Source organism: Embiotoca jacksoni, unplaced genomic scaffold (genome assembly GCF_022577435.1).
Source record: "Embiotoca jacksoni isolate LCO1_2020_lvr unplaced genomic scaffold, fEmbJac1.0.p SCAF_4, whole genome shotgun sequence".
NCBI classification, from domain to species: domain Eukaryota; kingdom Metazoa; phylum Chordata; class Actinopteri; family Embiotocidae; genus Embiotoca; species Embiotoca jacksoni.
In genome coordinates, this window is record NW_027185392.1 from 10,460,112 (window position 1) to 10,486,306 (window position 26,195).

At 39.2% G+C, this 26,195-nt stretch overlaps 1 protein-coding gene across 2 annotated transcripts; it reads left to right on the plus strand.

Annotated features, from left to right (window-relative positions):
* The first annotated feature begins 470 nt into the window (after window positions 1-470).
* Window positions 471-26,147, plus strand: LOC138209440 (phosphoinositide 3-kinase regulatory subunit 6). 2 transcript variants are annotated; one of them, XM_069168028.1, is made up of 21 exons: window positions 471-553; window positions 12,016-12,100; window positions 12,386-12,490; window positions 12,923-13,014; window positions 13,236-13,304; window positions 13,801-13,933; window positions 14,826-14,895; window positions 15,042-15,240; window positions 16,072-16,219; window positions 17,586-17,672; window positions 18,687-18,924; window positions 19,283-19,573; window positions 20,431-20,530; window positions 21,169-21,276; window positions 22,179-22,286; window positions 22,428-22,530; window positions 22,660-22,721; window positions 22,902-22,992; window positions 23,104-23,165; window positions 23,324-23,430; window positions 24,246-26,147. In XM_069168028.1, the coding sequence occupies exons 2-21, from the start codon at window positions 12,043-12,045 to the stop codon at window positions 24,400-24,402; spliced, it is 2,388 nt and encodes a 795-aa protein (XP_069024129.1). In that variant the 5' UTR covers window positions 471-553; window positions 12,016-12,042; the 3' UTR covers window positions 24,403-26,147. The 2 variants fall into 2 exon arrangements, with proteins under 2 accessions (XP_069024129.1, XP_069024130.1); XM_069168029.1 differs by lacking the exon at window positions 471-553 and adding an exon at window positions 9,835-10,016.
* Window positions 26,148-26,195: the final 48 nt, after the last annotated feature.

Consider the following 26,195-nt stretch of genomic DNA (forward strand, 5'->3'; position numbering starts at 1 on the left):
CGTTCAATCCACATTTAAGATGGGAAATATTGTACTTTCTACCCCACTGGATGTAAAGTAGTTTAAACGAGCTCAGCCTGCAGCAGCTACAACAGCAACATGCTGCTTAAACACTAATTCTTCACTATTAATTATGTAATGACTTAATTTATAATAAACTTGTCAGAGGGACCAAATCAGCAGTTTTTCTCAGGCCTATTTCATGTTTTTAACTACTTGTGTACGTTGTATTTCAACCTGTGGGATTTTTGATGCAGGACTTCTACTTGTAATACATATTTTTACATTGCTACTTTTTCCACCACTGCATAAAATGACCAACAGCGTCCATCTATCTGTCTAAACAACTTGTTGAAACACTCTTGCCGTGAATTATGGTTTACGTAGAAACGAGCTCTGATTGGTTCTCGTGCGGCAGTGGGCGTGGTCAGATCGGACACTGTCAGACAGATGACTGCAGCAAACTGTCACCGGCACTCGGGGAGAGCTGATACCTAAAGTTAAGCCAATTCAACTCCGGCAAATGGAGCTGTTATGAACAATCTTACATGAGGTACGTTTTCTCAAACAGAAATATATCACTGTTTAACTAATGTAGACATATTTACATTTTTACAGTTTTCTGCGAATTTACGCGCATACAAAGTTCACGTGGAAGACTGCAATTTGGAGTTTGCTGATATTGTAGATAGATCTGCCGTCTGGGAATGCGCAATTTGTTCTTACTGCTCGTCTCTGCTAATGTGAACTGTTTATGTTTGAGGCGTGTTTTGTTGTTTGTTTTTTTGGTCTGGATGTTTATGTTTCGCACCGGTGAGCCGTAGGAACAGGCACTGTTAGCAGTTTACAGTTATAATCTCAGGTTTATAACTGTAAACTGCTAACAGCGAAACAAACATACCGCATACTGCACCGCGCAGATAAGATATGACCGTAGGTTACTGATAACACCGGGCAGGTTCCGGTGTTGCTGCTCACGTCAGCTGCTCTTCTGCAGCGCACAGACTCCTCCCCTCCCTCCCCCCCCCCCCCCCCCCCCCCCATCCTTTTTAGTTTTTTTTGTTTATCCTCTTGTACGTGCAAGTCTTTAAAAAAAAACTTCCACAAATCATGGCCTATGACACGGGAAGACACAGGAGTGGGCGGTGGGAGGTTTGTTTTTTCCATCCTGAGATAATAACAAAGGTTTGATAACAGTGCTTGATCTCATTGAAGCCACCAACCCTCTGTTGTGTCTGTTTGAGTCTAAAAGCACTGCTGGGTTTCCTCCTGTTTCCTTGTTTTGGATCTGAGCTTCCTGGTACCACTTTGGGGTGAAGTGGATGCTCGGTGGCTTCAGTGTGTGTGTGTGTGTGTGGGGGGGGGGGGGGGGGGGGGTTGTGGGGGGGTGTGGGTGTGTGTGTCCATGTTAGAATCCTGGAATTGATTTTGTTGTTCTTAAAATAAGCAAGTGGTCATGATACACAGATTGTCCTTGGCAACATCGTTAAAGGTTGTTTGTAAATCTTAAAGACAGACGACCATAAAAGTGTTGACACCCTACAACGCGCAGTTAAAAATCTCTAAGGAGTGATGTCAGCTGCTGGGTGAGGCTCTCCAATGGCTGCTTAAAATATTTAGGGTATTAGCTCAAAGCCACTAATCTCTAATCTCGTCTTGGACAGGGTTCAAAGGGAAATCATAACAAAATCAAACGTCGTAAATCAAATACACGAGGAAAATAAGTTCCTGCCCACATGGTGTTAAATCTGATCTCCATGGTGATGTTGACCACTGTAGTCACCATGTTGAAATAACTTGTGATGACACACTCAAAAACAAACACTTGAGAGGATGCAGCCAAACAACATGTTTCGAGAACTGCAGCAGGTGCACCATGAGCCACAGAGCTGCAATTAAAGCTGCAAAAAAAAAAAGACCTACTGTATAAATAACAAGGTTAATTGACCTGTTGTCATTATTGACACCACTGGTTTGTAATAATGATCATGAGTACTGTCATTACATAATACTTCTCACAACACGAAAGAAAATACTGTATTATTTCCCTTTCTTCTTCCAGTAACAATAAGGAAAATTATTTACCTGGTAAAATGAATGACAGCATCTAGAGGGAACCTTTTTAACAAGTGCTGCAGCTATTAGTTTTTTCTGCCATCTCTTGTGGCCAGTAGTTTCAGTGTAAAGTATCCGGTTGGTGGAATTTATGTAGCACATACAAACTCTAAAAATAACACGGAGACTGTACATCAAGAGTTAGGGGTGGGTGATAGGCCACCAAACCACTTCAACGCGACTGAAATCGCTCCCTTTTATGAAACTACCTCCTCGATTAGTTGCTTTCAGTTGTCTTTCTTATTGCTGTCTCCCTCAGTTTTACATAAAAATGAAGTCATTTCATGACGCTGTGTTATCGCATGACGTCATTACATCAATAAATTGGAATAGTTCTTTTTTTTCCCCGTTTTATAGATCATACCGATATTATCATGAATGATAGAATACGGCAAACCCCTGTTAAGATTTCAGAGTGACTTCATGGTTTGTTAAAACTAGATCGATGGACAGGCGGACAAACAGGGCATGACTCCATCCCGTGAGGGTCCATATATAGTGAACTTTCTTTACAAAGACCTTTGAGTCCTGCAAATGTCAACACTCATTCATTAGTTTTTAATCCCAACGTCAGCAAACACACTGAGCTGACTTATGACATCTTCTGAAGATACTCCAAACATAAAGAACTGATAGAAAGGAGGACTTGCTAAGTTGTTATACTGACTGCAGGGATAAACAACTTAATAAACTCTTTTATAGTTATTTTTTACCTTTAGGGTATAAGACGGGGACTACTTCAGTCGAGTCTCCAACAAGTCTATGGGCTGTTGACACGAGACTCTAGGCTTGATCTGAGGTTTTGGCAGTTTCAATTTAGTCAGATGACCTGATTAATTCAAGCTTGGTTACTTGACATGATGCCTTCCAAACAAAGTGCCCGGCAGAAACTTTAATACCAATGTACAAACCACATTGGGCGTTCACAGTGCACTCCGTCAGTCGTTATTTCAGTGGAGTTTTTTTTTTTTTTTTAGATAAAACAGTCCCTTCCACTTTGGAAGTCCCTATACTAGGACCGGGCTGTAACCATTACAAAAATCCCAGTGGCATCATTTTATAAAGGTTACAAAGCATGACATTGACGGAAGAGGCTGCCTTGTACGACTATGATTAGGGTGGGTGCAGCATTTGTTGTGCTTCATTTATATTTTACAAAATTGAATTGATTTCCAGCTGAAAATATTTAGAACAGGATTGATAACATCAGTGACTCATTGTTATAAGGCTGTTATTTGCTCTCTAAATTACAGTTTGTAAAAAGGTATGTTTTTGCTTCAGTTTTTTAACTCAAGGAGACTTAACTTTTTAACTTAAGGAGACTTATTGTATTTTAAAATGCTCCTAAGTCCCTAAGTCTTATCCATAAAGCCCATGGTTGTTTATTTTGGCCTCACAATCTTGTAGCTGTTGCTGACTACATTTGGGGATATTTGTTCAAATTGTAATTTAAAAAAATAGCCAAGGTCTTAAAGCGTCAACTAGTCAATGGACAGAAAACAAAACGACAAATAGTCTTAATAATGGTTAATTATTAGTTTTTATATTAAAAATATGAATTAGTTTATATATTAATAATTGGAAGATCAAGGAAATGGCAAATATTTAAAGAGAACAGAATTTTCAGATTCATTAATTGCAATTGTTAGTTTTATGCTGAAAGCTTTGTATAAAAACCTGTAGATTTTGTTTGCCACTTTATGCAGATGTGTTGCTTTTGAGTGCCAGGCCTTCGTGAGCCCACACAACCATTGCGATTTCCTGGAAAAAGAGCTGACCCAACATGAAAAATCACAATGTTGCCCAAAATTATTACCAAACTCCCTTCATTCAACATACTATAAATACCAAAATGCAGACAGCCGCAGACTTTCTTCAGTTTGAGACGCCACCCTCTTGTTTGTGTTGTCAGGAACATAAAAACAAATGGCAGCACTTCTTGGCATGGCCACGTGCCTGTGGGCTCCTTGGAGAGAAGTGGCTCCATCGTGGCCAAGTGTGTGAGGATCTATTTGTGCTGCTGATCATGTCTATGTGACGCACTTGGAACATCCTGTGCTTGTTGAATCACTTCATACCCAATGACCTCCTATGAAAGTTTGCTGCTCTGGTGCAGCGTTGCCTCATCATGCCCAGAGTGGCTAAATAAGGTCTGCTGCGTGGCGAGACTTGAGGCGATCCACAGGAATCCTCACATTTGTCTACACACTTTATTACTTTTTCCTCAGCACACAGAAACATTTCTGGGGTGAAATATCCTGGAGTTAAACAAAGAGTTTGATTCTGGGAGTTTATTTTCTAAGTTAGACTACAACTTGTGTTCAGTGTTACTCTCTGGTGGGTAATATTCTGGTGTTCATTCGCTCAGTGTTAAGGAACATGATTCAACACTACTCCCGGTGTTGACTGCACAGCTTTGTTGCATATTTGCATTTCAAAGGATGCCTTAGTTATTTCTTCCTAACTTTTGAGAATAAAGCAACCAAATGAAATCAAAGTGATGGGCAGAAATTACATTTAGTTTTGTTAAAACATGCTGTTTATTAATATTTCAATGAAGATATAATGATAAATAAAATGGGGCTATCATTGAAAACCATAAGTGTACAAAGAAGGAACGTAACATGTATACCAATCACAGTGCAACTAACACATTGGTTAGTTTGCAGCTTTTTACTCAAAGTTTTCACGGAGCATTAATTGTTGCAAACTGCATATAATCACACTGCATATAATTGTTAAATATACATTTGTGAGGAATATGTTGTTATCTTGTAGCTAGTCTTACCTAAAACCTTTATAGTTCCGAGAAATTTTAACTCCATTAATGTCAAACTATACACACTTTTAAGTGTTGACTGTTAACACTGAATAAGTTCACATTCAAACAACTCAAGGTTAAACTAAAATGTACTCTTCATGGGAGTCGAGTTTTAACTCCCAAAGAGTTCAAGGTTCAACTCCTGAAAAGTGTTAAAAAAAATAAACTCCAAGAAAAGAGTTACTCTCACTCTGCTTGAGAGTGAATTCGATGGTCTCACATGTACAAGCAAAAAGAGGTGATTTGAACTCAGAGTTTATTCCAAAGATGTGAATTTGCTATGTACATACTTTTGTGTGGTCATACATGAACATCTGTTATATGACATATACGAGGTTTAGAACTTGAAACAGATGCAACTCCCACTGACTGACACGTTCGTAAATCTTAGCATAAATAGGATACGAGTAGGTTTTCTACAACCTCAGAAACTTTTACAATTAGTTTACAATAGCTCTTCTGCCTTCCTTCAGCTTTGCACTTGCAGTGCAGTGACGCTGTATGACCTGTTACCACCGAGATTTCCATCAGTGATTTTCAACAGTGATTAAATTCATTTTCTAAATTCATGCTTATTGAGGATGGACAGCTGTGAACAAAGACAGCATTGTTCCTATAGACAGAGCTGTGGCCTCAGGCAGAAGGCCCGTTGATCACCAGTGAAGAGTGGGGACCATTGAGTATGAATTATGTATGTTTTCACTCAAACTCCTAATGGATAACACGCTATTTTTTTGTTACGTAGCTGCCACAATATCACTTACTCAATCTTTTCCTGCAGTTTCGGCTTACAGTTCCTTGCTCGTTTCTAAAGATAACTTGGGGAAGGAGGAAGTTATGAATTTATTTTTGTTGCCTACTGTACTGTCAGCTTATTTAGACAATACTTTATGGATTATGTCTTAAGCTTTTTAAGGAATTAGTGTGGCTCTTTTTTGTTATGGTTTGCAAGCCTGTCAATGTTTAAACAAATGAGATGGATTCAAATCTACTTTTGAGGTATCCCTGCAGTTAGTCTACCTGTTTAATTAAGTGTAATGTATCTCAAATGTTCCTATCTATTCTTCCTTTATCTTTTAAACATTGGACCTCACTGTTGACTTGAGTAAGCACAGGGTGTAGTATGTCTGCTGCAATTATGACACTCTAACCAGATACTCTAGATATTCTGATATTGACGTATGTGGAAGAACAAACATTGTTTCAGACATGCACAGCAAATTCACATCTTTGGAATAAACTCTCTGAGTTCAAATCACCTCTTTTTGCTTGTACATGTGAGACCATCGAATTCACTCTCAAGCAGAGTGAAAGTAACTCTTTTCTTGGAGTGGATTTTTAACACTTTTCAGGAGTTGAACCTGAAGTTAAAACTCGACTCCCATGAAGAGTACATTTTACTTTAACCTTGAGTTGTTTGAATGTGAACTTTTTCAGTGTTAACAGTCAACACTTAAAAGTGTCTATTGTTTGACATTCATGGATTACAATTTCATCACACTATAAAGGTTTTAGGTAAGACTGACTACAAGATAATTATATGCAGTATGCAGCAATTAATGTTGCGTGAAAACTTTGTGTAACAAGTTTAATTTATCATTATGTCTTCATTGAAATATTAATAAACAGCATGCTTTAACAAAACTAAATGTAATTTCTACCCATCACTTCGATTTCATTTGGTTGCTTTATTCTCAACAGTTAGGAAGAAATAACTAAGGCATCCTTTGAAATGCTAATACGCAACAAAGCTGTGCAGTCAAAACCGGGAGTAGTGTTGAATCATGTTCCTTAACACTGAGCGAATGAACACCAGAATATTACCCACCAGAGAGTAACACTGAACACAAGTTGCAGTCTAACTTAGAAAATAAACTCCCAGAATCAAACTCTTTGTTTAACTCCAGGATATTTCACTCCAGAAATTTGCTGTGTAGGATGTGTGTCTGCTTACATCTGCTTTTGTGATTCAGTGTAGTATTTGTACAGAGCTGCCTGGCTGCTGCCTGATGTCTAATCCAGCTTTAATGCCACATCCTCAACTGACCCCTAATGGACTAACTGACCCATTTCTCCCCAACAAAGGCCACACAGAAAGGACCATAGCACACACACACGCACACACGCACATGCACACGCCTTCTGGGAAACCCCCTTGCATCGCTACCTTTTCCTATCTGCCTTCCCCTTGCCTGATGGATCTAGCATACAACCCTCAGTGTCACCTTGTCCATGCAGCCTTATGACTGAATTTTGTTTGTATTGACACCAACTGTAACCATCAGCAACTTTTTCCTTTTTTTTTTTAGTGACATATTCACCTGTTTGTTGCATAATTGTTGCATTATTGCCCTGAGAAGGAGATAATCTCTGGTCATTCAGGCCAGGCAGGTTTATAGACATAGACTCACACACAGCAGTCCAAGAGGACTTCCTCATATTGTTCAGTATGTTGATGCAGGAAATCACTTTGATTGATATCCCCCTTGGCTTTAACTGAATAGAAAGGTAGTCTGTTTAAGGGATTTCTTTGGTAGGCTTTCTCATAGCACTGAGCTACAATCATAAAGGTCAAATAGGCTGTTTGCATTAAATTTGCATCATGTTTATTTTAGTAAGAAAAAAAACCCTTAAGGAATCTTTGTCCAGGTCAGTATGTGAAGCACATCTGTGTCTACAGACTCTGTGCTATCCTAAGTTGGGGATTTCCACTCAAGAAAACACACATACAGTACATACACACCACCCACCAATGCTTCACCTCAATACCACCTCTCTCGTTCTCTATGAACACACTTCTACACATCGCTGTCAGATCCTTCCTGTTTTCTGAGATGTCTGCGACGTGCCTAAACGGAAATGGTCACTCCTGTTTTCTATTTGGTCACATTGTCTGACCACCGCCGTGCTTGTGTAGGGAAGGTGTAGATGGATGCAGGTTGTCACTGAAACTCAGATCAGGAACTGATTCATATTAGACGTAAATAGGCAACAGTCATAGAGGAAGTTTGTTTGACTGGCATTTGGCCTTGGCACCTGTACTAGCATTATGGTCTATTTTCTACTTATTAATAGTTTTCTGGGTCATTTGGGTGATATTACTGGCAGTAATGGCAAAAGAAACAATATAATAGAAAGTCATGAAGTTAGTAAAAACATTTTTGGGATGTTGCTCTCTTCTGAACCAATCAGGTGTGATTTAGTGAAATGGTAGAAGATGTTTCTGAAAAAAAGGGCTTTTGCTGTGAAGTGCCCAGTTTTGGGTTTCAAAAGTTTAATACTGGTCAAAAGGTTTACTCTGATATTTAGAGTTGTAATCTAACGTATTAACTAATGTGCTGCAGTGTTTAGCACCACCATGGTGTTATATTATTGTGTGTATCACTATTATTACATTATTTCTCTTTGATTCTGTGCACAACTAAAACAAAGTGATTTGCGTGAGCACAATAAATCACATTGCTATCATGCAAATGCCTGCATGTACAGTGTGTCCAACTTGATTTCGTTTGATTATTCGATGTAGCTTCAACATCTTAAACATCCTATGTTTGCTAAAAGAAGAGTTTATTTTGAGATTAGATATTTTCTATGTATACGAATTACACAGAGAAGTATGTGGACTTTGAGCAAAAGCTTCATGCATTTTGTAGATCCCTAGGCTATGTGGGTATGTCATTACTTACTTGTTTTGTGAGGACAAACGTTGATCAAACCCACTGAAAATGCCTTTAAAGTCCAGACAAGATCAAGTCTACTTGTAAGTATATGCTGGGATAAATTAAATTGGCAGAAAGTCATGCCTAAAACATCTTAAATGCAGTGTAATAGTTGAAGAATAAAATTTCTATTTGAATAACACTTTTAAAATAAACGACATACACTTAAGAAGCTACAATGTTTTTGTTTTTTGTTTTAAGAGGCTGACCTATTGCAGCACATTTTCTGCACATTAACTTCCAAACTAGTTATTTTGAAATGTTGTGGATGACGTGGTGCCCATATTTTCAATCTTTTTTAGAAAAGAAACCGAACTCTGGTTCCTTCTGTCTCTCTGTTTCAGCATATCTCTCTCTCTGTCTGTCTAAATATAGCATGTCATCCGCCCACTCATTTTGACAGAAAGGAAGTGCGTATTTCAGAATAAAAAGTCTGCGTGTCACATAGAGAAGATCTGCACCTCTGTCTTTGCCAGAGTTGATGCATGTGCATGATATTCTTTATGCATGTGCATGTTTGGCTAGTTCATACATAGTGCAATGTTTCCATCAAAGACAAACAGGGGAGAGAAAAAGAAAACCTCTCGTGCTGTTGTGTGCACCGAAGGAACCAGATAGATGACTGAAGATGCAAACAGACAAAAGCGGCGCGAGAGGAGGGGGAATGACAGACGGTGAGACGACCGGAAACTTGTGGTGAAACAGGCAGTGCTCAGCTGCTGAGGCAGCGCTGTTAACTCCGTTTTTTAAAGTGTTGCTTTTCTCAGAGGGATCAAGGCTAAATCCATCACACTAAGTCTTTTCATCGCAGACATATGGCCTTTGGAATGACCTCCAATGTGGTTTGTGTGTGTGTGTGTGTGTGTGTGTGTGTGTGTGTGTGTGTGTGAGGGAGAAAGAGAAATTAATGAATAAGCGATAAGAGAAATCAATATGAAAGACAGCAAAACTCAGTGAGTTAATGTAGAAATATGAGGAAACGTGTCAGTCGTCAGAGGTCCAAAACAAATCCAGATACATTCAGCCTTGAACCAACTAAATGTTTTGACAACTACCAACACCTGCACCCGCCAACACTGTTCCCCCCTTGTTTTCCTTGCCACTCCCCCTCTTCGTGCTGCTGACACACAAACAGGGTTTATCCCCGTCACTACTTCACTCATTCTTTCTCACAAGAGGAAACACAACAGCCAATGGATCGCTGTCCTCACTTGCCTGCGACTCGCTCTCTTGCTCTCTCGCTCTCTAACTCGCTCTAACTCGCTCTCTGTCACTTAGTCGGACACATGTTAGTTTCAGTGCAGCCTGAGTCGAGTGTGAATGTGAAAGTCTTGGAGGGCAGTTTGGTCTTATGGAACAGGGTAAGTTTACATGATATTATCTCGATTTTACACTTTAAATTGCTCACTTTTAGCACGGGAATAGAAGGGTTTTGGTCGTTTTGTTGCCTCCTGTGCCAGCATAAGTATGTGTTTGGACATTTTGATTCAAATTACTACATTGAACTTGTTCTATAAAGTGAAAAAAATGACTTCTCTGTAATTATGCAAAAGTGTTCAGATCAGGATGATTTATGGTCAATAAATTGAGAGCATAGCTGTAGAGCTTTTTAAAAATATTGGCAAAAAAGGAGCAAAGCTTGAAAATAAATAAACATCTTATCCATCCCTCTCGGTATTTATAAGAAGCAGTCTGTGAATATGTAAAAGCCACGGGAAATTGCTTAAGGTCCTGTCCAATTAGTGTTTGTTGTGTTTTTTGTTGGGGCCATATGTCATTTCTGCATGTATGCATATGTATGTTTCATTTACATATGTATTGATTGAATCATAAAATGATCTGAAATTAAACCAACAAGGTGCCACAATGGGTGATTTATGTTTCGCTAGATTTGGCCAAATACCACATTTAGTTTGTGTTGTGGGGGTTTAAGAAATGACTCATAAACCTGTGGGACTTCAAATAAAGTAAGTGGCTTAAGTAGGTTGTGTTATTAATAAGAACCCTTTTTACACTATTGAGGAGAGTTAGCGTGGGAACACTGCACATTCTTTATCTGTTAACCATCAGTAAGTGTTGGGAGGTGTGTATGCATGTGTATAGGTTTTTGCGTGGGTACACTTTAACACCTCAATTTTAGGTTTTATTTTTGAACAAATCTGAAATTTGGTCAGCTGCTAAACATTGAGGTCCAAATAAACAATTCTGTGAAGAAATGACAATTGGAAGAATTTTAAATTCAAAACATCTCCTTTTCCTTTTCATCAGGCTTTAAATATTCTCAGCTAGAAATCAATGAAATTTGATATAATAGAAATTAAGCACAACAAATGCTGCACCCATTTTAATTATAGCAGTACAACGAATACTCTTCGTCATGCTTTGCAACCTTTATAAAATGATGCTGGTGGCATTATTATAACGGATACAGTCTGGTTCTAGCACAGGGACCTCCAGGGTGGAAGGGACTGTTTTCAGCTCTAAAAAAACCTTCTCATTCTCATGTGGTTTGCACATTGTTATTAAAGTTTCTGCTGGGCACTTTGTCTGTAAGGAATCACGTCAAATAACTGAGTTTAGATTAATCAGGTCATCTTATGAAGCTGAAATGGACAGAACCTCAGATCGAGTCTTGTGTCAACTCAGCCTGAAGACATGGTGGCGACGACACTAAAGTAGTTCCTCCTTAAAAATTATATTATTATCTTATCGCTTCTGTATGCTGCTGTAGCGAAAAAAATTTCCCCTCGGGGATTAATAAAGTAACTACCTAACCTAACCTAACCTAAACCCAGAAGGGAAAAATTAACTACAAAAGGGTTTATTAAGATGTTTGTCCCTGCAGTCAGTAAAGAGACAGTAAACACTGATGTTATTGTCCCTGCTTAAAAAACACATATTTAATGCATCCAAAATAAAGTATAACAAATGGCACATCCATTTTTGTCAGAGTAGTATTATGCGGCCTCTTTAGTGAACATGCTGCAATTGGAAATCTCTATTACTCCAGGTTGGAGGGGTTAAACACTTAAGACTTGATCTACCTCCTCAGCAGTAACTACCGAAACAGAAATGTCAACTAGAGACTCCGTATTTCACACAAATGCAAAAAGTGTCTCGTGTCACGGAGACAGTGATAATATTATTGTCCGTCCGCATGTGAACAGAGAAAGAGAGTTTTAAAATAACTCCACTGAACACGTGTGTAATTTTACACTGCTGTCAGCAAGCAGACATAAAATTTAAAAAAATGTCAGCCGCCTGAAGTCAAGCGAAGTCTGTCTACGCACTCGGTGTTTGATCACGGTTATGTCGTAACATAAGTGACACTTCCTTTCTACGTCTTCCTCCTAACTGCAGTTGATAGACCAAGAATGCGTGTGAGCCATGACCAACAAGGCCCACTGGGATAGCTCGAGCAGTACGTACAGCATGGAGACAGCAGGTACAGACAGCACACACACTCAGATGTGTGTTTACACACTGAACTCAATGATACAAATATGTGCAGAAAAAAGGAAATAATTTCATCTTTGATACATACAGAGTTACTTTTGGTAACATCTGTCTGGCTTTGAAATGTATGTTCTCTGTCAGAGAAGTAGAATGGATTACTTTTCTACAGCTGGTCATTCTTCATTTCAAAAGAAGATTTGATAGCATGTTTAACTTCAAACAAAAACATTTTATATTCAGCCTTTAACTGCTGACCTCTCAACTTTATTGTCAGCTGGCTGCTCCCCTACTGTTCCAGAGCCAGAGCTGTACCGCAGTGTCCAGGCTGTGCTGCCCAGAGCAACAGACAAGCAGCAGCCTCCGGACTGTTTCAACAAAGGTACAACATCATCTATTTCACCACGCCACTAAGACGCGGTGATGAGCTTTTACCTGTCTTTGCTGTTCACTCTAATTATATCACTGAGTCTTCATTTATCTTAGCAGTACATTGTGTAAAAAAAAAAGCAACAGCAAGGTCACCATATATTCACACGAGTTCAGTGTATCTAAAAGGAGGATGTCACAAAACTATCTTCTCCTGAAGACTTCCTTTGTTTCTGTGTTTTTCTGTATGCAAAGATTTTCTACTTTGTCAACTTTTCCGCCCTGAGCAGATATTTAGTGAAGCCAGCTACATAGCATTAATTTTGGATTAGCACTGTAATGGAGACAAGCGTGACACATTTAGCAAGTGTGTTTAGTGCTGTGGAAATCTTGCATCTGTTAATGGCCTGCTTGTGTGTGTGTGTGTGTGTGCGTGTGCATGCAGGAATGCTGAGATGGACGCTTCACAAAAAGGTTCAAAACAATCCTGTCAACAGCCTATCTCTGGTGTGGGTTCTAATAAAGCAGCTGGAGAAGGTACTTGATCTCTGTTCTGACACTCTTGACACTTCCAATTTTAAAGGACTATTTCACCACAAACGTGTATTTTTGATGGCTTCTGGTAGGCTCTGAAATTAGTTCCTAGCTTTCCCTTTAAAGTGGGAGGCCGCTATAGTCACCTCACAGTAACTGAAATGTCACTATATTATCGACGTGTTTGTCAAGGAGATGCTGCATAGAGTGTGTTTTCTCTGCAGGCAGAGAGATGGGACTCTCGCAGATGCATCATCCCTTTACTCCACACTCTGATGTTTGCCATCATTCAGGTACAGCCACACTGGTGCTCTGTGAAAAACTGCCTCAGTCCTTCTCATTTTTTTCACACTATTTGTTGCATGCATAGATGTATGAATGTTCACTTAATTCTATAATGACTGAATATATCTAATTAGCCTTACTGACACCAGAAACAAAGCCACACTGCTTTGTAAGATAAACCTCCCAATACGTAGAACCAACAGGTTTGTTTATTGACTGAACATTTTTAAAAATGACGCATTGGCATGCAATAAAATTACTCTGCACATTGCTTTTAATGTACGTAATGTGGCAGTTTTAGGACAGGTAATCAGAGGATGGTTGTCTTGTAATTCCAGGAACAAATGTCATCAAGGAAGTTAAAACCTAAAATGGTGGCACGTATTTCTGTGCATATTGTTTTCCTTCATACTTAAGCCCAATCACCATGATAATCATCATTGCTAACCACAAATGGTATTTGTTTTGTTTGTGTGTGTGTGTGTGTGCTTGGTGATATTCCAGACAGCCTTCATTCCAGATGAACTCTACAAGCGGGTTTATGACTTTTGTAAGCGACTACTAACCTATCCTCATCCCTACTGCACAGTAGGCCTCAGCTACACAAGACAAATAAAAACTGAGCGCTTCATTCCAGGTATTATTCATCACCTTCATTTGCTGACACAATTTTAAATAAGAATTGATTAGTTACTTTTGATCACGGCCTGTAGACTTAACAGCAACCTGCTTGAGGAGCTCCAGCTGCTAGATCATGGTCGTCTTTGAGAAATTCAACATTTATAACACAAAAAGCAGGGCATCAATGACAAAGCTATTTGTTAGTGGCCTTTCACCATGATGTTAAAATTGTGTGCCATTTCCTACAAAAATCTATTCCTTAGACAGGTACGCCAATACATGAATAGAAAAGGCCTGAATTTGTTTTTTGTCATTTGCAGATTGTATTCGGTTTGATTTTTAAAAAGTCTGGACAGCAAAAAAATAAATGAACTGTAAATAAATTGCTAAATAAATCCAAACCATGTCTGGAGGTGGTTTGAAATGTGATTTCAATTAGATTTCCACGGATGTGTATCAGTTCCGACGCTCTGGAGGCTCAGATTGGATTTTTTGCGTCACTCACAACACACACAATGACGATGTCAGCCGAAACACCAGTGTAGCTACACGTATGTCATTACCACAGCAACCTTGGCAATAACATTGCAGGCAATCTGTCCTAAAGATCTGATCTGAGATACAAATAGGATTTGCCTACAGTCTGAACATAGCCTTAGACAGGTTTACTGACTGACACCTGTTTATACAACAGAGTTTCAGCAGCCAGTTAGACCAGGTGAGACAATCTCTCCATTGAAACCACCCTTTTGGGTCTTGTAGGCAGAGGCTGCAGGCAGGCAAGCAGTAAAGGCCATAAGACCATGAAAAAAACACTTCACATTTGACGTTCCTCAAGCATGTGTAAAGATACATTGTCTGAGGATTTGCAACAGCATACTATCATTAAATACTACTTTGATCCACAGGTCTGATGTACCAGAGAATGGTCACAGCTGAGCAGAGACTAAAAAATGAGCACCATCCCTTTCAGGAGAGGTGAGTCACGTAATTGTAATGCTTCCCTGGAAGTACAATCAGTAGCCTCCCGGAACTGACAATTTAAAAAGGCATGTTTTTATTTCCTCGTAGCACTGCATGTTGTGAAACATCATCACTCAAGTCTGTCATGTAAATATCTGCAGGGTTTTTGTTTTGGCTGATCCTGACGTCTTCACTGGTTCCTTGATACATGCCCTTACGGGGGATTTTGAGGCGTCCGCTTCAGCTTCAGGAAGGTTTCTAAGTCCTCTGGATCACATGCGGAGTGTAGTCCAACACTCCATACAGGCTGCTTTAGGAACAGAGCAGTGTAATGGGTCAAGGCTGGCTAAGGCCCTCAAGGTCAGTATAATTGTGCTCAGTTGTTGCCGTTTTTCAGTTTTCCAATTGACTTTCTTCACTGCTTTTATAGTATGCATTGTCTGTATGTTTCCTGAGCTACATATTGTAGTACTGTATGTATTACCATGTAGCTTTGCTCTGAGGAAGCAGTGTTATGCTGAACACATTATTTGTTTCAAAACAGGACAGAATGTAAGAACTTATGGGGATGTTTTTTTTTTTTATATAATATATTAAACTCTTCCTCTCTGTAGTCTTTGCAAGTCCTTTAAAAATATTTCAGATTTTTGTTCAGGTTATTGCAAAATCTAGCTAATTATAGAAACTTTCCATATTTTTCGGATGTCAAGGCGTATTTGTTGGTGATTGTTGCCACTGTCGGTGGGGGAAGTAAATAACCTCCGTGTGCCGATAAATCATGTGCAGAGCCTCTGTGGTCACTACATATTCAGCAGTTTTAAGTGAGTGCAAATACTTCCCAGAATGACTCATGAGGGTGAAAGTAGCATTAATGATTGTCTGACTAGATGTTTAGTAATGGCAGTAAATTTAAAAAAATTTGGGATTAAAAATAGTTTTGAGTCCGTCCTTGTTTTATGTGTCATGTGAAACATCCTGAATGAAAGGTCTGTTGTTTCTGAGCTGTGTGGTGGAAATGTCTCCTGGCACAGGTCCTTACATAACACCTCAACAGGACACACACAACGGCAGACATACACACATTTCTGACCCCTGACATCTTTGCTATGAATACATGCTCTGTATGTGTTTATCTTCCTGCAAGCATATGTGTGTCCGTTCAACCACGTGTTTGTGTGTGTTTTGGGACAGGGCATGGGTCAAGACATTCAGCCGTACTTTCAGGAAGTGTTAGCGACTCTTGAGCAGAGTGTGGAGGAGGGCGACAGAGGGAAGGGGGGAGCGCTGAGGAACCGTCTCCACCAACTGTACAGCGATATTGTCGCAGACACAGAGTCAGGTAAGGCGCTCTCTGACAAAGAAATACAAAACCATGCAAGGCAGGGTGCCTGTGAGGCTCAGCTGCTCTGCCGGAGTTATAAATCAACTTACTGGTTTCGCAAGACATTAATGCGAAGGGGGAAACCACAAGAACTACAGCCACATCTGGTTATGTAACAGAATGAAGACAAATGGAAAGAAAACAACAGAGAAGAGATAAGATGAGGATGTTATCGGATTACCTAAAGTACCAACAGTCTTGATATTGACTGACAAAAACCCTGTATTCGTACAAAATTATCTGCATTAAGGGGACCAAACATGAAATTACGTCTGCTTCAGTTGTGCACAATTTGTAGGAGTTTTCGTAGCTTTATCGTGTTCTATCTTAACCCTCCCGTTGTCCTTGGGTCCAAATGATCCGCAGCTGTGTTCAACCAAGTTCTATTTTATTTTCATATTTTTTGGGATCATTGGTGACAAGGAGGCTGTGAGGGTTTCTTTAAAGAATGATCACCAATGATCCCAAAAAATATAAAAATACAGAAATAAAATAGAACTTGGTTGAACACAGCTGCGGGTCATTTTGACCCTGGGACAATGGGAGGGTTAAGTATTGTATCAGACTGCTTATTTGGCATTCAGGTTTGCCATTTTAATAGTTTGTGTAGCATTTTTTTATTCTGAAAAATCTTTAAAACCAATCCTGTGGCCTGTTGCACAATATTTATTTGAGAGATGTGCTTACATCACAAATGGCTGCAAGTTGTAGAGCTTTTGAAAGTCGTCAGGGTTTTAGCTTGCTCATGAATGGGTTGTATGTGTGGCAGTTTTCTTGATAAGTGAATCATCCAAATCATTGGGAGAGGAAATGATCTCCCTACAATTTTAATGGCGTAAATATAATGATGTCACAGGCACTAGATTTGGTATGAAATCTCTACATTTTCTTGAGCTCATCCTGAGTCCATTTAAGCTGCTGCTACTCTGTAAGTCAGTTCAGTGGTGTTCAATGTGCTGTTTAAGCACATACTGCTGGCGATGGACATGTTTTTTTTATGTTCACAAACACTGCCTGCTGCTCAAATCAAAAATGTGACCTTGCGTCTGTCTCGCGGTTTCCTCCATGGCGAAATCTGTCTTGTCAGTTGTCTATATTAAAATTTCCGGATATCTATTTCCATGACATCCACTCTTTTCCGCACTATTATTGTGTCAGCGATCTATCCAATGAGCCTGCTCTACCTTCATCCCAGCGGGAAGACTAAAAGCCAGAAAGGAGTGTTCACAGAGAGGAAGTTTTGGAGGTGGTGGTATGTGTGTATGCGTCTTTGTTTTGATTGCCATTGTGACAGTTTTGGTCTCTTCCTCCACGGATGCTGCAGAGCCATTGTCTGGTGGACCTCTGAGTGATTGCCCTCTTCCTAACCCAGAGATGAGCTTCCACCTGTGGACTGAGGATCTGGATATCTGTGAGTGGGGGGGTCTACAGGATGTTGTTATTACCAGTCATCTGAAATGGATTAGGCTGAGAGCTGGGCTGATTTACTGAAAATGGATAAACCAACTCACTTGGAATTGAAGTTTTGTAATAAAAGGTTATTTCCTGAGAAGTGCCTTTTGCACTACTGTTCAACAATCATACAGGGACATCCTTTCTAAATCAAAGTTTATACGCCCACAGAAACCTCATTAAAGTGGCTCGAATGTGACGCAGGACTTGAACCTAATCAAAAGATGTTGAAGTATAACACTCTCCAGAGTGTGAATATATCTGAGAATTGGTTGTTCCTTTAATTTGCAAAGTGTTTTAGAGCTGACTTAATGTAACAAACTGATTTATCCCAAACAGTATTGGATGGATCAGTGGAACTGAGTACAGTGTACATTTGCAGTATACTCTTCATATCCTGAGTGCAAACAGGCTGTAAATGTAAATCAGTAAAACAATGTACTTGGTGGAAGCATTGACAACTTTATATGATGCTTGAATAAACGAGGATATGCCCTGGGCTGCATTGTATCTTCGGTAAGATGACTGTATAACAGCACACACTATTTTTGTCTGTAAGTAAAGGACAGTGATTGTTTCCTGTGTGCTGTATATGTGCATTAACAAGCATTAAATGCTGAGGGATCACAAGGCAGGCACTTGATAAATGTGCGTACTCCATCTCAGCAGGGTAGTGAATAGATTCCTTAGATTAAGGCACGATTTAGAGTTTCCTACCTCGGAAGAGCTGGCATGTGTACTCTGTAGCTCCATAACAAAACAGTTACACGTTGCACAAAACTCATGTTTGTGGTCCGCTTATGATGAGGCATAAGGCTGCATGTGAAGTATATATGTCTTTGTGTCCTATGTGCAGATGAAATATGCCTGCTGTCAGTAAGTAAACAGAGAGACCAGCTTGGACAAAGGATTAAGAATTGTTTCCTGTTGCTCCATGTGAGTGTCTGAATTGCTGAATTGTCTGAATTGACAGGGCGAGAGCTGGCCAAGTGGTTTCGATCCAGTTCCACGTCAGAGCAGTTCTCCCTCGGCCAAGAACAGGAGGACCTTGAGCTGGGTGAATCGCCTGGCGACCTGATGCCATCTCCTCGCTTCTCCGTGATGTCCAACGACAGCGGTATTGAAAGGGACCTGCCCCCCAGCACTGACCCCTCCCCATCGTCATCTCTGGATGCGGCCAGCATGAGTGCAGCATGGGAACAATGCAAAATGTACAATGACTACTTATCTTACTATAATTAAAGGTTTACTTCTGGTTTGGCATAATAATATGTTGTCCTTGAAGTAAAAATGTGAAACTGCCTTCAATTTTTCAAAACATGCTGTAAGTTATTAGCTTTGTAAGCCATGTAAATCACCTTAAAGGCACCTCAAATAAAGACAGTAATCCTCACAAAGAGCTTTTACTGTAAGAAACTTACACTAAGATTTAAGACGTATTTACTAAGTTAAAAAATGTCAGTGATGCTCATCATGGGATCTCTTGCATCACTTGTTTTGCTGATCAAGCCTTACATTGTTTAAAATTGATCAGAGCTTGGAGTATGACATTTAATCTATCTCTCCCAGTGAGCAAGAGTCAGGGAAGCTGTTACGGCGTGGATGCGTCAAGATGAAACCATCCGTGAAGGACAACATGGTGCTGATGCAGGACACCCTGGAGGACCACGCAAGCCTCGGAGGAGGCGGAGGAAATGGAGGAAGAGGAGGAAGAAGAGGGGACACGCTGCAGAGGCAGGCAGGAAGCAGCTCTATGCAGAACCCCTTCCCCAAGCAGCAGAGACACTTCACTGCCAAGATAGTCGCCATGGGGGATGACAGGGTACTGGGGCGCCTGGCGAAAACCTACTACTTCTTCAGGTGAGGGACTCTTAATATTACACATGGCGCATACACATCCTGATGAAGCTTCTTCGACAGCCGTCGGATAGTTTAGTTTACAGGCAGGGTTGTTGTGTGACTAAATATATTGCTTTTAATTGTTTGTTACTGTAAATTGGGACACCTCATAATGATTTATATTTATTTATCAAACTGTAATGTGGTAGTTTTACAGACATGGTTTCGAGCTAAACCAACAAATCGAAGATTGTGTAAACAGAAGCTTAGGGGAAATATTGTCTTGCAGCTGACATCTGCATGTAATCATGTGCTTTGGCCATGTTCATGAATTAAACTGCTCTATATTGCAATAAAATGAGCAAGGCCTTACATCAAATAGGTTTTCCCTCTTTGGTGGGTAATCTCATATTTTGGAGCATCTTTTTGCATAAAAAACTGAAATTACTGTAAAACAGTTTGTATAAAGAAGTGATAGACATAAGTATATGCTGGTTCCACTATGATGATAACAACTGTGTAGTTTAAGGAACATGTTTTACTTTGAGGAGTCATTTTGCATCTATGCTAACAATGAGGAATTTTATGTATATTGGAAGCTTCCTATTAATGCAGCAACAAAACTTCCATGAGGCATGTTCGTGTCATATACGAAATGAATCCCTAAACTTTTCCATAAAGGTTAACATTCAGGTACAAAAAAACAACAACACAATTTGTTTTAAATTATTTCTGGATTGTAAAACAAAACACTACTTCTATCACAAATGTCAATTGTTGAAATCGAAAACCTTTGGGCTGGGATAATCAATCTGCCCGGTGTCAGCTGCTGCACACCAGTTTGAACTTCTCACAAATCTTCGGTTGGGCCTTTGCAGGAAAAGAGAAGCACGGAGGCTTTTTCTTACAATGAAAGTCAACATCCAGTTTTACTACATCCCTGTTTGCATGCCTCCAACTCCAATTTCCACTGCTAAGGTAAGGCAACTTCCTCTTGTCAACACACCATCAATTGTGGTGTGAAAGTCAGCACACCTCAAAATATAACAAATGGCTTTGTTGTAAGGAAGATTAGTCAGTGAAAATAGCCATTACAATGCTGTCATTCTCTTCATTTTTGTGATGTAATGGTGATGAATATACAACTGCTGTTCCTGATATGATAAAATAGTCAGATTCAATTTTTTTAGTCACTTTTCTGACTGAGGATCTGCTGTTAGTGCAGTCATTTTATTCTTGTCTTTCATTTCTTGTATGACATCATTTCAACAATTTATCCAAAATAAAAGTGTAAAGGAATTTATTTTTTTTCATCATTGTGATGGATCTGAGCTACTGCTGCTCATTGAAGGTATAACATTTGTGTGCAAAACCGATAAATCCAGCCAAATTTACGTTCAGCAACTTATAATTTTATATTATGTTTTCCCCATTGTGATGGTTTATCTTAAACATGCATAACTGCAGGCAGAGAATGCATGAAATGGTGTAATTCTCTTTTGGTACAACTAAAGCATATAGTAGCTATAAGGAAAATCTACTGCCTTGTTCTTTCACCCCTGCTGACTTGCATAGTTTGTTATTTTTGGTTCCACTTTAATGTTCCTTATTTGTAGGAAAACCTCCATCCCTGCACTATTGGTTCCTACTTGAGCAACGTGGACCCATGGTACAACTGTAACGTCAAGAGTTTGGGCTGCATGATTCCCAAACTGGCTAAAATGGTATGATACACTTAATATGAACTAGTTTGAAAGAAATGTTTTTTTTTTTAAGCAGACCTATGTTAGATAAATACGTTATGTTTGAGACCGAAGAATAATTACAGACAATGGGCTCTTTAGTTTAAATACTTGCACATTTTTTTATAGTGTGCACTATGTTGTAGTTCGTCTTACAGACACACTTTGAAAATGTCAACTGTATCCCACTTTGTCAATGTGGCAGCTGTCTTTTAAGAAAGCTATAACACAGGAAGTTGCATAACCTCGTACTTACTATGAGGAAAACATAGTTGATTCTGCTGAAACCACCAAGGAAGTAAGCTGCAGTCAAATAACTTTTGACTCTGCTCTGACTCTGAAGGCTTAAACAGGAAATAGAACTACCACGAAACAAGAACATAAATGTAAAGAATGAAATACTGTAAATGAGAATGAAGGTGGTAATTTATAAATGACATGAAATACTGTTCTATTTCTATTTCGATGCCTGAAGTGAGTTCTTCATTCAGTTCATGGAAAAGGCTGTTTGTTTCTAGAAAATAACGAGCACGCTCTGGCTGAGACCTTCTTTCATTTCTTCAAAGAGCTAGATTTAATGTGATTTGTAATGCGAAGCTCAATGCTACATCTTTTAGAAGGTTTATTCATATTTAACACAAAGAATGAAGGAAAGTTCAAATTATAATGCACAACCTTCAATTTAAAATCACTTAAAACGTCAAGAAAAGTAACAAATGTAAAAAGTGAGTTTGAGCAGTTAAATGTACATAACTTAGCAAGCAGATGACCTTTTAGTGACTCGCTGTATTCTTGTTACAACCCTAGTGTGACCAAAATAAGAGTGTGATTACAACATTATGCATGCAGGCAGATTCACTTTACACGACATTTGTCCTCTCCAGCAACAAGCGAACCCTGGAAGGCCAAAAGAGCCCTTCATCTCTGATGTAATTTCCTACTACGTCCGTAGTGGCCAGCAGCCTGTCTACTTCACCATCTACTTTGTTAAGGTAGCACCAAACATTTTATGTGTAGATTGTTGTTTCTTGCTATGAAATCAAAGTGTACTCCTCTGTTTGCATCTGTTCATCCGCAGTCACATTTTTCAAATGTCTATTTAATCTTTTTAAAAATCCCTTTATTTCCATTAGATCACGTTCACCAACATGACAAGGGATCCTCTGGAAGACGTGTTCCTTACCCATCTGGAGATAGAGTTTCCGGAATTCAGACAGATCTCAGCGTCAATTAGAGGTGAATTGCGTGTACTTGTAATTTTTTTGCCCAGTACTTTCATTGATAATTGAGCCTAATGTGTGCACACACGTCAGCCTTTTTGTATCTGTGCACAACCAAGTGTACCAACATGCCTCTGACCAACAGATAAACAAAAGAAGAGCTCGGGCGAGCTGTGTGGAGCTGTAATCTCGATGAATTACAGAAAGGTAAGATGCTTTTTTTTAGATCCATTATTTCCTTATTAGAGTACCATGGTGCGTGTTGCCAAATGTCTTATTTGATATCCATTTCCAGACTTTGAGGTTTGTGTGCATGCCTTTGTGTGAACACTTGACCTATGACAGTTGCTTACTTTATTATGTGTGTATTTCTATGTTTGGGTCCAGGTGACATTAAGTGGCCGAGACATTGACAAAGGAATCTCAGTCCGGACGTCAGGTGCTCAGATCAGTGCTATTCCTTCCAGTGAAGCAGAAGGTTCAGTATTTTGTCTTAACACCCAGCAATTCCTGCTTTCATCCAAACTTGCAAATTTTTTTTGTGTCGTAATCTTATGCTCCATATGGTCTCTCATCCTTTATCTCACAGATCTGAACTGTTTGACACTGACGTTGAATGAAACCCCTGCAAAAACTAAAAACAACAGTGTGGTGAGTCGAGGCAATGCCATAGTGACGAGTGCTTTGGGAATTATGTTACAAATATATAAATATATGTTACAAACGTTGTAAACGTTAAAACAACTTACTCAATGTAAATGTTTTTTACAAAAATAAATGTCTTTACTTTTTTATTTTGAAATTTGCAGGAGTCAAAGATTCGGACCAGCAACATTAAAATTCGCACTTTGGAGAGTCGATCTTTCTCTGTTACACTGGACAAAGATTGTCGTCGGACCTACACAAATGTGCAGAGGTAAAAGGGTCTAGTCTCCGTTGTACTGTAGGTTTACACTAGGGGTGATCATTTCAATCAAAACTACTATTCGACTAATCGACTATTAATCTCACTTCGTCTGATGATTAACTTATTGGATACATCGTCTGCTCGGTCCTTCACTCTAATGACTGTGCATAGCTGTGGCAGACTGGTGATCTGCCAGATTCTCCTGCAGAGTTTGACTGCACCTCCTCTTTTCACAATTAATTTGTGAATGTTTGCACCGTGGCATCTAATCTCACAGCGACACAGTTTTACCTGACAAAGCTCCAGAGCCTGTTAGCAACCAGTTCTTCTTCTCCTTATGTTGTTTAGCAGACAGCTTCTAGATGCATTACCACTACCTTATCGCCAACACGCTACAACCACGTGACAGTAAAAACGGGAAATACGGAAGGTGATAGTTGCATAAACAAATTTACTTTTTATATTTTATTAACTTCCAATAGTCAAAAACTATGACCCTTCCCGAGTTTAAACCTCTAAATAATGGTCATTTAAATGTTTGCTGTTTCATTGGTTAGAAAATCATGTTTGATGACATGATTGCTATCAAATCTCTTGCAGATCAAAAAGAGCTCCAATTATTAAGGCTACTTTGGGTTTGAAAGAGGAACCCTCTAATTAGAATTTCAAATCAGGGTTTAATTTGTGCCACTTTTTGATTTGCATCACTTTGTTATTTATTAAAAAAAATTTAATGAAAAATTAATTCTGCATATTTACAAGATCTGGACCCAGTTTCTGTGTAACACAAACTGATCTCTATGTTGAATGTGTTTCTGTTGTAGCATTGAGATCTCCCCGTGTCTGGATCCTGGATACTGCGTCCAAAAAACTATGAGGTCCAAATTCAAGTTGGGAAAAGACAAAGACGCTGGACTGAGCAAATACATGCGCAAAGGGCTTCCTCTGCCGATCAACACGTTTGCTGGCATCATCAACTGACGTGATGAAGTGACCTCACAGAGAAACAAGAAATAAGACCATCCGTGCTTTTGATAGTTGGAATGGTTGTTGCCTCTTTAAAAAAAGAAGTCTAATCTGCCACATGAAAAGATGCATCACTTTTGAGTCACAATGAGCTGCTCCTGAAACCAAAAAGTTTCACTTCTGACAGTCTGAACTTGCAATGGAAAAACAGACTATATTTCAAAAGCAACTTGAGCAACACGATTAATACTGGAATCATGAAGTTGATGGAATAACCAGTCAGCTGCTTGTGCAGTAACGGGAAACATTTTTGATGACACTGCAGGTTATGATTGAACTTCAGCAGTGTTTCACTCTTTAGTAAGGACCTGCTGTGTTTACTTTAAGACAACCAGTCAGTATATGCCAAATGGAATAATGCCAAAGAACAATACTGCCTGTGACGCTTGCGAGATCAGCACGGACAATCAAGTATTAAAAAGTATGTACCTCTCTTCGTGAAGGATTTTAGGGCTACAGATAAGCAGTAATCATGGCACATTTCAATAAACTCAGCTAAAAACTCGGCAGGCAATTTGAAAAATTCAAGTCACAAAGTCATCACTTAGTAAAACAGATTTAAAGGGTTCATTTGAAAAGTTACTGTCCTTCATAGATACACTACCTTCTACTGCCTCCTCAACACACACGAACACACACAGTACACACACAAGAATGAAGGCACACAGACTCAGCTAGCCGGTTAGCTATTGAAACAATCAGATTTGTGAAGGTACGCTGACAGCTAACTATCACTGTTGTCTTTGCTAAATCCTTCAAATAACAAATTTCCGCTTATACCTGTTATCGAATGTAAGCTGTTATATAAGGTGTAAATCAGTGATTGACATTAGCCTTGGGTTTAATGTTTGGAAAAATTCTAGACATTTACTAGAACCCCACTATGTGCATTGTAGAAGCTAGAATCATCTTCAATGGGAGGAATTACGACAGGCCTTAAACAGCTTTTAATAATGCACAAATATAGCTTACAGAGGGAAGCTATTTGACTTGTTAGATTGCTAACTGACTGCCTTTCAAGCCACTGTCTACCTACGCGAGGCACCACATTTTGTTTTGCATGCTTTATCATTTAAATAGCCAAATTTGTGGACCCTTGAAAGTGAAAGTTGCACACATTCCAGTAAATGCCTCTGATGTGTCAATCTGAGGTGTGAAAGTCCCCCCTGATTCTCGACCACTCACTGAATTGTTTTAGATGATGTAAAAGTGTGCTTACGTGCACTTGTTTGCACTCAAACTGCACAGCTGTGGGTCATTTCTTTGAAGGTGAAGCAGCTGTGGAGCAAATTAGTGTAACGCATGTGATGCAACTTATGACTACAAGGGAATTATGATCTTACTGTACATGTTATAATTGTAGTCATATAATGTCCTCTAAGTTATGGAAGGCTATACAACATCTGACATAGCGATTGGTGCAGTTGACAGAGTTTATGGCCTTGTGCATCTACATTATATTGCACACTGAAGAACAGCTTATTGTGGTGCGTCCTTATACAGGTATGACGTTAGACAGGAAAGCTCTCATTGACAAAAGCAATCGTGCGTGCGTGTCTGTGTCTGTAGGTCTGGCAGGGTGAAATAATAAGTTTAAAATCATGATATATTTTGCACATTATTTTCTTCTATTGTCATAAATATAAAAGATTCCATTAAGTCAAAATGTAATTGTGTAAATAAACTATTTTGTTTTGTAAGACAGTGTCTGTGTTTTATGATTATCGCGGCAAAAATCTGCTTGAATC

Excerpts from the sequence above, each read along its gene's own strand:
- LOC138209440 (XM_069168028.1), top strand. The coding sequence starts at position 12,043 with ATGACCAACAAGGCCCACTGGGATAGCTCGAGCAGTACGTACAGCATG. Across the intron at positions 17,673-18,686 it reads GACTGAGGATCTGGATATCT|GGCGAGAGCTGGCCAAGTGG; the intron begins GTGAGTGGGGGG and ends CTGAATTGACAG. Across the intron at positions 20,531-21,168 it reads CTCCAATTTCCACTGCTAAG|GAAAACCTCCATCCCTGCAC; the intron begins GTAAGGCAACTT and ends CCTTATTTGTAG.